Source organism: Pundamilia nyererei, unplaced genomic scaffold, assembly GCF_000239375.1.
Source record: "Pundamilia nyererei isolate P.nyererei 1_Seehausen unplaced genomic scaffold, PunNye1.0 scaffold00002, whole genome shotgun sequence".
NCBI classification, from domain to species: domain Eukaryota; kingdom Metazoa; phylum Chordata; class Actinopteri; order Cichliformes; family Cichlidae; genus Pundamilia; species Pundamilia nyererei.
The window spans coordinates 1,048,369-1,060,981 of record NW_005187403.1 but is presented as its reverse complement, the minus strand read 5'-3'; the positions used below and the strand labels follow the sequence as shown (position 1 = coordinate 1,060,981).

Sequence of the window (12,613 nt, the reverse complement as noted above, 5' to 3'; positions counted from 1 at the left end):
ACGGTGTATCCATATAAATGGCCCACCCTGTACATATCGGCTGCAAAGTGGCTTGTAGAAGCATAACAAATACGGACAGGCTGAAACAGCTTAAGTAGTACGCTCTATTTAAGATAGTGAGTTTGCTAAGTAGAAGAGTATCAGCTGATGGGACCCGATATTGGATCTACTGATCTCAGGATTTTCGTGGATCTTTGCTAAGTCTGGTCTGAAGTAACACTGTGCTTGATTTATCAGATTTGAAAAGATTTTAATCTACAAAAAACAATATTCTGCAGTTATTCTAGATATCAATATGTATCTTTTTTTCAGTGTTTGGATCTTTTAAAGTCCAAACAATTAAGTTAATAATAGAGAAATCATTTACACTCTAATCAAAATAATAATATAGTCTTTTGCAATTCAAGACTTGGAAAAATGCTTGACTGCTATGTGTGACACCTGCTCTCATAGTCCTCAAATTGCATTACATGAAGGCAGTAAGGAGTGCAGCATCTCTAAGTGCTTTGATAGTTATGTTCTTAATCGATTCATCTGCTGCCGCTGCTATTAGAGTGGTATGTCGCTGTTAAAAGGCTGGTCTCTCTATCCTTTCACTGCCAGATTAAGTAATTCCAACTGCAGTGGTTCTTTCAAAACCATAAGAGTTTTTTCCCCATCCTTGCTACAGGCCAGACAGGCCTCATTGGAGCCTGAATCGCAGCAGTTAAACTCAAATATCAGCCTCTTTTTATTGCATGGTGAAATGGGCTTCCATGGTGTTTGCTGGAGTTGTTGTTTTTGGGTTGTTTTCTAATTTTTATTTTTATTTTTATTTTTTCGGAGTGATGAGACCGTATGCAGTTTCTCATGCATGGTGAAGGTGGCCTCTTGTTTTTCTGAGAGTGCTGAGGAATTTCTGTCTGCTCAGTCAGAGGAGGACTCATTCAGCTGTGTAGTATTTCATCGCAGTTTGCTATTTCTAGAGTTCTGTTTCAAAAGCAGGACATTGGATACAAGGAAGGAGATCACTGTCTTTGGCTATAGTCTTGTTTTTACTTTTACTTACTTTTACTAATTACTTTTAGTCACTGTAGGGCTGTGAGAACTGGCACCAGGTATGACATTTATCGGCTAGCGTGTGAGGTTCACGGTGTGAGGAAGGAGCTTTTGGTGTTCACTTAAGAGGAACACAGATTGACCTAGTTAACTCAAATCCTCATTGACCTTATTTCAGGTTTGCCTCCATCAGCTCCTTTCAAGCCCCTTTTTCTAGCAGGTTAACTTATTGACAGTGGCTAACCCAGTCACAGGGGGTGGGGGCAGTGTACTCTTAGTGACACAGCCAGTCTTAGTGGGGAGGATTGTTTCAAGAAGGCCTCCTGGCATAAAGATTTTGCCAAATTAAAAACATGAATCATCAAAAATGAGATTTCCATACCGGATTGTCTAGGCCTGGGCTTACAACCTCTGCCTCCAGTTTTGTTGGCCAATGGGGTGCCAGTGGAAACTGTGCTCCTATTGGCCACAGACTAATGAAGAGGACAAGGGGGAAAGGCATGTTCAAAGACCGTTAAAGAGAAGGAAAAGGACTTCAAATGTAAGGGCTGTGGTGGTAAAGGGAAAGAGATGTTTGTTATGATGGAGAGAAGGATTTGGGAGTGCTAGGCGAGGCAAGGGTTGAAATGGGTATGTAGTATGAGTATGTATGAGTATTATAAGAGGGATAGCTCAGGTTTCAGGCATGTGTAGAGGAAGTTTACTGAAAAAATTTGACAAAGAATGTTGATTATGGAGTTCCCTTTAATGTTTGCCACCACCATCAAGCTGTTATAAGAAAAGAAGAAGACCTTATTAACAGTGGCTCTTTCATGTACAGTAACATATTAAATACTAACTTTGCATTAAAATAAGAACTAGAATTATCATAGATTGTATTTCTTTTCCCTTCAGTCGAGAAAATAGTTTTTTCACAATATTATGTCTCCGCATTGTTGACCTTTGGTCTTGTCACCTATAGTGTGACATTGTGGTGTATTTAACATATAATTCAATCTGAAACAAGTTCATCTTTAAATACATTTTTTTCAAGTTTCTCCTGAGATACTAAATTCACTAGAATGAGTCTAGGGGGATAAACCATAAACATATCGCTGACAGCTACTGCTATTGACAGGTGGGAAGTGTATATTAAAAAATTAAAAAGGAAGATAAAAAATGCCTCTAATTTGAATTCTGCAATTAATGATTTTGTTGTCTACAACTGTTTTAGCTTGAGTTATGTAGCTTGCCGATTAAGTCAATGTTCAAACTATGAGTAGTTTTAAATCTCCAGTTCTGTAGCAGTGGAGCATAAGGATTACGTTAACCAGTAAAAAGCCATCACCCACACCTGTTTATGATTCATATCATAAACATATAGAAAACATGAAAAAGAAATGGTATTGTGATGGTATTGCACCATAGCGCTTGTTAATAAGTGCTGTAGTGCAAGTTCTTAAGTGTAAGAAAAAAGATCAGACTGGCTTTCACTCATAATGCAAGGAAATTGCATAATAACACAACATCCCATTCATTAGCCTTAACAGTTTTGTTATGTCTCGCAAGGAAAAAAAAAAGATGAAATCATGAATTTGTTTGAAAATTTTGTTGATCCAATCAACTGCTAGAAATAATTAATCACAAAAATCGATTAGGATTAGTGGCTATACCATAAAGCCCTGAAAGTGCAAGCTGATCTAAAACCAGTAATTAAAGACAGATGGTGATGAGTCCACTGTGACTATCGATTGGTTGTTTACTGTTCCTTCCTACAGCCCCAGAGGCACCTCGGTATCTATGGGTGAGGGATTAGGTTCCCCATTGTCACCAGAACCAACACACAATGCACACACTGATAAAGTCAAGATACCACCTTAGCTGAAATGCTTGGCCACACTGCGGTGACTTACCCCTTACAGCCACAATTTCAGTGTGCAACAAAGCTCACAGTTGCTGGCACAAACACCTTCTGAGGCTGAACTCTACATGGAGCTGAGCTACTGCTGTTTCACAGGCTAACATCCTATGCCTGTTTTCAACCACAGCCCCCTTCCTCCTCTATATAAGCCATCTCTATAGGATTCAGTGAATCCTATAGAGACGGCTTAACTGGGAGTGAAGTGTTAAACCTCAATTTTGCAAGCGAGTGTATTCAGGGTATCTGCAGCTCTCTTTATATCTGAAGAAGCAATTTTCTTTTAAAAGCAAGTTTCTTTTTAAACAGCATGTACAATGGCCCTTAATGCACTGAGGCGTATTCAGATGCACGAAAACAAATAAAGAAAGCATCTTCACTAATATGACAAGCACGTATGCAGTATGTACTTGCTAAAAGAGGTTGGCTTGGTATTGAAAACTAAACCAGCATTATGTGCGGAATGTACATTGCAGATAATGCTAATAGCCTCCCACTATTTTATTATTTGGTCCTGCTTTTGGTTCTTTCTGCACATAAATGTTACAAAATAAAATGCAAATATAGTATTAAATATTATTTTTCCCTAATTGTTCTAAAACAATTAGATTAAGCTGTTTAATCTTTGCTGGATTTCAGACAGAAAGGTCTACCTCAACACTTTTATTAATTGGGTCATCCTTTTTTTTTCTAATATAATGTCAAGCTCTTTTGATCGTCTTCCTGAAACAAAGCCCCAGAGGCCTCACTCACATAAGGCTAGATGCTGGTTAGTGACCCCCTAGAAACCAAATTTCACTAGAGAAATAAAATTTGTTCCTGATTGGTTGGCGAGTGGTTGCAGGAGATTCCTCGCTGTCGCTGGGTGAAATTAGTTGCACAGGGGGTGCTGGACCAGCAGATTGTGGTGTTTGCCTGTAGTTTTCATAGAAGATGCCTACATGTATGCAAACAGTCACTAACTAACCACTGAGTTATAGTGAAACTTGAAAAAGCGTGTCGCAAACCAGAATCGGAGAACTTCAAAGTAAACGTTTTGTCTTATTGTTGAAACCAACGCTTCCAAAGAAGCAGCTTTTACTTTAAGGATAAATACGCTCTCTTTCTGGTTAGTGTTTATTTCACTAACACTTAGCAAGTAGTTGGTGACCATTTGCAGATAAATTGACATCTTACGCACTGACCTTGGTGCAACTTAAAACTGTGAGGAAATGAATAGTGGTTGACTCTGTTTGTGACCTCTCTTGCAAAGAGTTGCAACCAGTTTCATCAACCAAGCAATCTCAAGAAGAACCAGTGGTGGATTCCAGGGTTGTTAGGTACTTGTACAGTAGAAGACCTCCATACCTTGAAATTACACCTCGACACTGGTGAACTGCAGTATCATTACTTAGAAAACAAACCGGTAGTATGCATTAGTTCCAGGGTTCCCAAAGTGCCCCAAAGACCAGTAGCAGTCCTTGAGATTTCATTCATGGAGAGCTCTTATATTTAGCAGCGCAGAATTAGGGGTAAATGTAACAATCACTTCTCTAGTGGTCAAAGTGGAATAAAGTAGCACAACAGTAACAATTACCCATGTAACTATCACCCCCCTAAATGGAAGTATAGGTAACATAAATATAAAAAACGTCTTTGCATTTCTACTGCATCACATCTCCAGCTTTAGTTCTTAAAATGCTCCAGACTAGTTTCCTGATGTGTTGGGAGGGAAGGAGTTAAGTATGGTTGCTATGTGGTGTACAGAGCTGTATTATGCAAGCTGTGAAGAGCAGACAGAGAGAGCGAGGAAGTGCATTACAGAATGCTGAGCTCAGGGCTTTGGCTCTCCGCCAAGCAACTCCTGCATGTGCTCACTGACACACTCAGCTGAGGGCATACCGATTTTTCCAGCAGCACAGTGGTGGCCTCCTCCCTCCTCTCGAGTCACTCTCTTTCTGTTACGTCAGTGGTTCAGCTGTAGGCCAGGCATGACTGGGGCAGGGCGGCGTAACGGAGAGCACCACACATTTCATCTCGTGTGTGTGTGTGTATGTGTGTGTCTGTATTTAAAAAAAAAAAAAAAAAAAGACAGGATGTGGACTGGTGGTTGTGTGGTTGACTGAGTGTCTGCTCAACTGGAAAAGCAGAAAGAACTGAAACACCTTAGTTTTTTTCTTTTCTATTTCTATACAAGTTTCACTCTCAGATATTGTCTTGTAGTCCTTCCGCCTCTTTTGTTTTTTCTCACAAAGCACCATCACATCTGCAGACAAACACCTACTCTTGTTCGCTTCTTTTACCGAGCAAGGGAACATCCGATTTTGATGTTGCAACTGCAGAAGTTGCATTCAGCACTAACATTAATAGCTATAAATATGTGACCACGTGCGTCATAGCGATATTGCTGCAAATACTCATAGCTGTGACACAGATTTAGTGCTGTCCATAAAAACACTCGCGCCTCTCTTGATCTCTCTTCTTTTTAGTTTGATCTCTGGTTTCAAAGAAGTTGAGCCACAGATTTTACATTTATGATGTTATTCGATATAGGAAGGCTTTGAAAACATTTTTGCGTTTATTTAACAGTAAACAAATTTGTACTTGCAGGGAGTAGAACACTCGTGCTCACTTACTGTACTCGGGTTTTGTTGGTGTGTCATTACTTGGCCTGAAAAGACCAGAAGCTGATAGCTAATGTTAGCTAAAGTTAGCTAGCATCTGGTCTTGCTCTTTTTCAACTCATGCAGCCTTTGCACAAGCTAAATGATTGCTGACTGTACAGAAAGTGTATTGGAATCTCTTTAATATGCTTAAAGCAGACTTATAACGCTAGTTTCCAGTTCACTATTTTTATTCTTGGACTCTATTGCTGACTCACAGTTGAAATAATCTTGATCTCCTCCCTCGTGTATCCCATTAGTTCATCCTCTGTCTGGAAAAATAGAAGCTGTTTTAGCTCCATTCCCTCTATCTTAAAGCCAACTTTGTTCTGACTGACTGACTGCTTTTGACAAACAGAAAGTTCGTACGTGGGGCTTCAGTCCTCACAGCCAGAGATATATGCCTGAGATGACCGGATATCATGCAGATACAGTTAGAATAAGGAATATAAGTGTGTGTGTGTGTTAGTCTTGGTTGAATATCTTAACATCACTTTCTAAAGACATCTAATTTCTAAAGAGATATGATTTAAATCTCTTTCTGTCTGCTTTCAAACGATTACATAGACAGCATCTGACAGAAGGTTGGCTCTTTAATGCATTTCCCATTTTCTTTGGCTCAAGCGACCATCTAATAATGCTGTCTGTCATCTGTCACTGTCTGGCATGGAGGCTTATCAGCCTCCCTGTTGGCCACGTTACATGATTTTCAGTTTGAATGACAACATGATGCAAGACGTACATCATGCTCCTGCGATTCGAGGTCTAAATAAGCCACTGTTCTGCCTGTGTATCGTAAAATGAGCTATGCCTGTGCTCCCTGTAGTAAGATTAAAACAGTACAGACTAAATGAAATTGTTTATATCAGTTTAGCTCTGGCTGAGTTTATGAAACCATCTGTCATCAACTGATAACCCACTAACTCAGTCAGATTGCCCATTTATTCTAATTACAGAAGAATTTTACCCATAAAGTACTTGTTGCATTGTCATATTCTGCCAAAACATGTCCATCTGTTATGGCTCTCAAAACTCAACACATATTTAAACCTCACTCCCACGTGGTGTTGCTGTTCTTTTGAATCTGTATTTGTCACATTTGGCTTTTATTTATGTTTTTTCCCTGTCAAAACCCCTAAGCTGGGAAGAGTAAATTCAAGGTCACGTTCACATTAAAATACTTTTTTTTTTCTTCTTTTTTTCCCAAACACACAGAGGCCTGTACATTTTGGCCATGAGAGGGCCATAGGTTCACAATACAATAACAGTTCTCAGTGCCTGTGAACGATCCTGTCTTTGCTGAAGTGCTGGTGAGGATAAGGTAAACACTGAAGGTGTTGTGGAAAGGAAATGAAAAGGAAATGAGAAAATTTTGGTCTTTGCACTCAGTCGTGCCCTTTACCTTTTTTGTGTCCATTTTTTTCACCTGGAATTCACGTGAAATTAAGGTAGAACCAAAGAACGAGAATAGGATCATTCTGAACAACATCCAAAGATAAAAATAGTTGTATGAAGGGATACATTTGTAGTGAATTATTACCATAATCTGGCAGCTCATTGTTTAACTGACTGTTTTGGAGTACTCTCACTAGCTCCTTAATCCCAAAAGTAGTTACATTATATTATATAGTGTAATATGTTACCAAACATATATTATATGATATTATTGTATTGGATACAATTATAACAACAATAAGCTTCAATTCACTTTAAGTTTTATTTAAAAAGTCCTAGAACACATATTTGTCTTAAGGTACCTTATATTGTAAGGGCAACTGGCCTTTTCCTTAAAAAAAAAAATGAAAAAGAATATTTTGAGTGTAAACAGTCAAGGACCCAGCACAGATCCTGGGTAGCTCAGTAGATATTGCATGAGACTTTTATTCTCTAAATTGTGGGTTTGAGTTCTATGCTGGATGCAGGTTTGTTGGAAATTATAAATAAACAAAGTATATCTTATTTTAATTTTAAGCCGTGGTTTGTGATTATGTACATGGTGAAATTATGTACATGAAAATACATGGTGCGATTAATTTCTAATAGTCATTTCTGTCTCTTTGCAGGTTTTCACCTCAGTGGCACAGTAAGGGAACCTGCTACACCCTCTGAGCCAGAGCTAGTCTGCAATGTGAGCGTCAGCTTCGACCGCTGCAAAATCACAGCAGTGACATGCAGCTGCGGCAACAAGGACATTTTTTACTGTGCCCACGTTGTGGCACTCTCACTGTACCGAGTACGGAAGCCAGAGCAGGTCAAACTGCGCCTGCCCATCTCAGAGACTCTATTCCAAATGAACAGAGATCAACTGCAGAAGTTTGTTCAGTACCTTATCACAGTGCATCACACAGATGTGCTGCCGACAGCACAGAAGCTGGCAGATGAAATACTGTCACAGAACTCAGAGATCAACCAGGTCCACGGTGAGTGGAGCCACTGCTTTAAGGGTGGTTTGTGATTTTAGACAAAGACCAGGCTGTCCATAAACACAGAAACAGACACAAATAAATCCATGTACCTGGATTAGATTAGATTTTCTTCATCTTCCATCAGTGGATTTCCAGTTGTCATCGCCATATGTACTGTGTATGTAAGTGCACCTGTACTACAGCATACAAGAAGGAGACTTTCTTTGTGTGTATTTGTGATACACTGTGACACATAAGTCCCCATTTCATATATATTTGAGCAAACGTCTGCCTGAATACATTATCTTATGCTAAAAAGCATCTCTTGTATATGTAGCTTTAGTATCTTAAAATTAAACTGAAAATTACCTTCTTGAACAAATTATCTGCCTGAAAATGTACCTGTGTGTTTCTGAATTACTTTAGTATTAATGGTCTTATGTAGATTGTTGTACTGAGCAGAACAAATCTAAAGTAGTGCTGCAGCTAACTATGATTTTAATTTTGCTGCTGAAACTGTTGCCCGTACTGATGAATCATTTTACCCTTAAAATGTCAGAACATCGCGAAATTGTCCATTTTAACTTTCTGAATCCCAGGTTGACAAATTAAATCTTTTAAGTATTTTACAATACAGTATATGAATGTTTAAATTATGATTTAAATAACTGGTTATCAGAATATGAGGATGACTAAGTGTGTACATATAGTGGAACATATTTAGCATAAACCTTATGGATTATATATTCCCTGGAGTTGGGTGTTAAGCGTTAGAAATGAAGGATGCACTCTTTGCTCATGTAGAATGCTTATTGTTGCAGATTTTGCATTATTTTCACTATTGATCAGCATTTAAGCTTGCACAGCACTAATGCTTTAATGCAAAAGGTAAACTAGTAGATATGCTGATGGTGCCATATTCATTTTGTGCTCTTCCCTGAAAAGACACTTGTTTGGAAATCAGCGCAAGTTGTTTAATCATTGTTTAAAAATAATAAGACCATATGCATTAATGGACATACGAATATATAAGTACTTGTGCTTTTGATGCTTTCACATTACATACTGTTTTGCACTGCATCAAATCAGTTTTTTATGAGGACATCTAGTTGTTGTTAAGAGTTACTGACTTATTCATTTTCATTCACTGCAGGAGCTCCTGATCCGACAGCGGGGGCAAGTGTAGATGACGAGAACTGTTGGCATCTGGATGAGGAGCAAGTCCAGGAACAGGTCAAGCTCTTTCTCTCCCAGGGCGGGTACCATGGCTCAGGAAAGCAGCTCAACTTACTGTTCAGCAAGGTACTGACCCACTAATCACATCGTGTCTTATATGTACGGTGATTTTGTTGATTTTATGTATATTTATTCTGATACTATACAAGCTATTTGCACTGATAGTCAAAACACCTTCCAAATTTAATACCTTAAGGGGTACCAGAATGATCCATGCTTGGTCTTTTATCATTTACATTAAAAGTGTTTTATTTCTTTGGTGAAATTAAAATAATCCAGAACTGTCACCTTGATTTTGATCCTATTATCTGATTAAATAAAAGTGATATATACCGTTTACTCACAGTGACGTTGTCTCTGCAGGTGAGAGAGATGCTGAAGATGAGGGACTCCAATGGAGCTCGCATGTTAACACTGATCACAGAGCAGTTCATGGGTGACCCTAGATTGGCGCTGTGGAGGCAACAGGGGACGGCCATGACTGACAAGTACAGGCAGCTGTGGGACGAACTAGGTACAGTGATAACAGGCACACAAACAGAATTTCAACCAATTTGTGGCAGCTTTAGTATGTGAGCGGCTACAGTGCAGTTCAACCAGCTGTCTTATGATTCTCTTAACCCTTAGATGTCCTATTGTTTATTACAGAAATACATTTTGAAATTCTGAGATTCAAAATCTTGCAAGATAAAGAATGTGAAATCCTTTGCATTCATCCACCGCTAGTTTTTATACGTTTATGTGAGCAATAAGCTTATTTACCTGATTTTTTTTTTCCTGTTTTCTAGCAGGGGGAAACTCCACTGTTTGCAAAAAGAACTCTTGCTATGTAGAAGTCTATAGAAAAATAACTCTTTGTCTCCCCTACTCTATGACCTCAGTAAACACTTTCCTGATAAGTTTATTATCTCAATCGGTAGTTTTACGTCTTATTGAATACAGTGTCATATGAATTTTGTAAATTATGCTCCCGGATAAAACAAGTGACATCCTGTTTAAAAAACCAAACAAACAAAAATACAAAAAACAAATCAAATCAAGACTGATGTGATGGTCCATTTGAGGCCTCATAACAGGAGTTTGCTAATAGGTGACATCAGGATTCGCCCATCTTTTATATACAGTCTATGGCTGATTCTAATCGCTTGTCCCAGATGGTGACTGTTCCTTTTGCAGAAACAGACCAAAAACGAAACAGACTCCAAGTGTAAAGCTGACCTATTTGCTTGTGATCAAAGATAACTCAGATTTCCCTTAAAAACAAACTCAAAATCCTGCTTTCATGAACATTTAAGTCCTTTTTATAAAAATTCTAATATTAAATCTTAAATCGTAAATATTAATGTTTTACTTATTTCCCCATCTTCTGTTTCCTTTCCTTCCCCTGTGTGTTGCTGTTGAAGATTCTTTCTCTGCATTTCGTCACTCACGTGTGACGTCGCCCTGCTGTTTTCCCTCCTCTGTGTTGTCCTTGGTGCACCCCTAACAAAGAGACAGAGGATAAAGCCTGTCTCCTCCTTCCCCTTCCCCCTCATTGTGAGCCTCCCTCCCTCCCTCCTGTATTCACTTCATCCCTCCCCTCACCACTTGTCTTCTCTTTTTTTTTGGACATCTTCTTTTTTTTTTTTTTCAATTTCGTTTTGCTCTAACATAGTCATTATTCCCTTCATCCTTCCTCAGCCTCTTTGAGTGTGTGTGTGTGTGTGTGTGTGTTATTTTTTTTCACTACTGTCTTCATGGTTTTAGCCAACAGTGCAATTAATCTCCCAATTGTTTATGGAGCTGCAACAATTAATTGAGTAATACAGCATCAGGAATTGAATTGGCATAATCACTTACTGATTTTAGTCTTTTTCCTTTTGTGGTCATTTTGTCACACAAAACAGAACATCATATATTAGCAGCACATGCTTGGACTGTTCAGAACAAATTGGCACTTTCTCGAATTTGGTTACAACAACAATATGAATATTTCCTGCTGTCTTATCAATTCAGGTTTCAGCTTTGATTGCTTAGTCGATAACATAAAAATATATCCATCTGTTTGGTTGGATATGTAAAATGCTGGTCCAAAACTGTCTTTCAACTGTGTTATTTTTGTTTGTTTGTTTAAAAAAGCTTTTTTTGGTTCCAGCTTTTGAGCTTTTATTGATCTAATATGACAGCAAACTGATTCTTGACTTGACGTTACAAGCCTATAGACTGTATATCGAAGATGGACAGAGCCTAATCATCTGCAGGATTCACTTTTATTCTTTTGGCTGTTGGTGTTAGTTTTTCCAGAGCTAGAAATAACCATATTTAGAGAAGCCTATGATGTACTTAGTTATTAACTAATGCTGACAAGCATGTGCTAGCAAGCTGAACTGATAAACTAAAACATATGCAAACGCATCCACACAGGCATGGATAGCTGCTGATTAGCGCTTAGCGGTCGAAGCATAGACTTCTTTGATGGTCTCAATCACACAGCAAGCTATATTACTTGACAGATAATTTCATTAAAATGCTATAATCTGCTATAATCTGCTATAATCTGCTATAATTTACATGAAAAGGTGACTTCAGCTAGTGCAGGTGAGGCTAATAGCTACACTTGCCAGTGTCGGCTTATCCATCAGTCAAAGTAGTCACCTCAAATTTTAAGCTTTATCAGTATCAAAAAGGGTGAGTTATTAAAACAAAAACAGCTCTCTGATGTTTTGTAACGGGAAATTAGCTGTACTGAAATTGGCTGTCCGAGTTTAACAGGGGAGGTAAATGGTCTGCTTTTGCAGAAAGCCTCAAGTGGCCATTAGAGGAACTGCAGATCCTTTCTTGTATTTCTTTTTTTTTGGCACTTCCATGTTTGCTTCATTTTTCAGCCCTTAAGGTTGCCGGTTCAACTGAGCACAAAACAATCTCATGATTTATAAACCAGCATAATCAACAGTTTAATCAATAATGAAAGTATTGGCTAGCAGCAGCCCTGAATTATTTAACAAGTTAACTTGAAGCTACAAAACTTTATGGGTTATTAAATTCCTTTTTTTTTTTTCATTCTGTTCTCTTGCTGCAAGTCTCAGAAGAGGAGAGCAAAGTTTGTAAGTGTAATATATCTGGATATGTGTGTGCAGGGGCCCTTTGGATGTGCATCGTGCTGAACCCCCACTGCAAACCTGAGCAGAAGGCTTTCTGGCTACGTCAGCTTCGCAGGTGGAACAGCGTGGATGTCTGCCCCTTGGAGGACGGTAACCATAGTAGCGAACTGACCAATCTGACCAACGTTCTGCCCCAGGGCCCTGCTGGTAACCCAGGTGAGATGACACCAGGCAGAAATATGTCTTCCTATTGTTTTATTCCCAGACGCTCTACTGCATCACATCATTTCTTTGTCCAATCTCCAGCAGCACTGC

The 12,613-nt window shown here is 38.7% G+C and overlaps 1 protein-coding gene across 1 annotated transcript in view; it reads left to right on the top strand.

Annotated features, from left to right (window-relative positions):
* The window catches only part of LOC102201853 (zinc finger SWIM domain-containing protein 6-like), a 47,826-nt gene that overhangs the window by 20,584 nt on the left and 14,629 nt on the right, over positions 1-12,613 (top strand). Inside the window, exons 2-5 of the mRNA XM_005720072.1 lie at positions 7,641-7,997; positions 9,136-9,284; positions 9,582-9,732; positions 12,335-12,514. Of these exons, the coding sequence (XP_005720129.1) occupies positions 7,641-7,997; positions 9,136-9,284; positions 9,582-9,732; positions 12,335-12,514 (837 nt within the window). The remainder of the gene's footprint in view (positions 1-7,640; positions 7,998-9,135; positions 9,285-9,581; positions 9,733-12,334; positions 12,515-12,613) is intronic.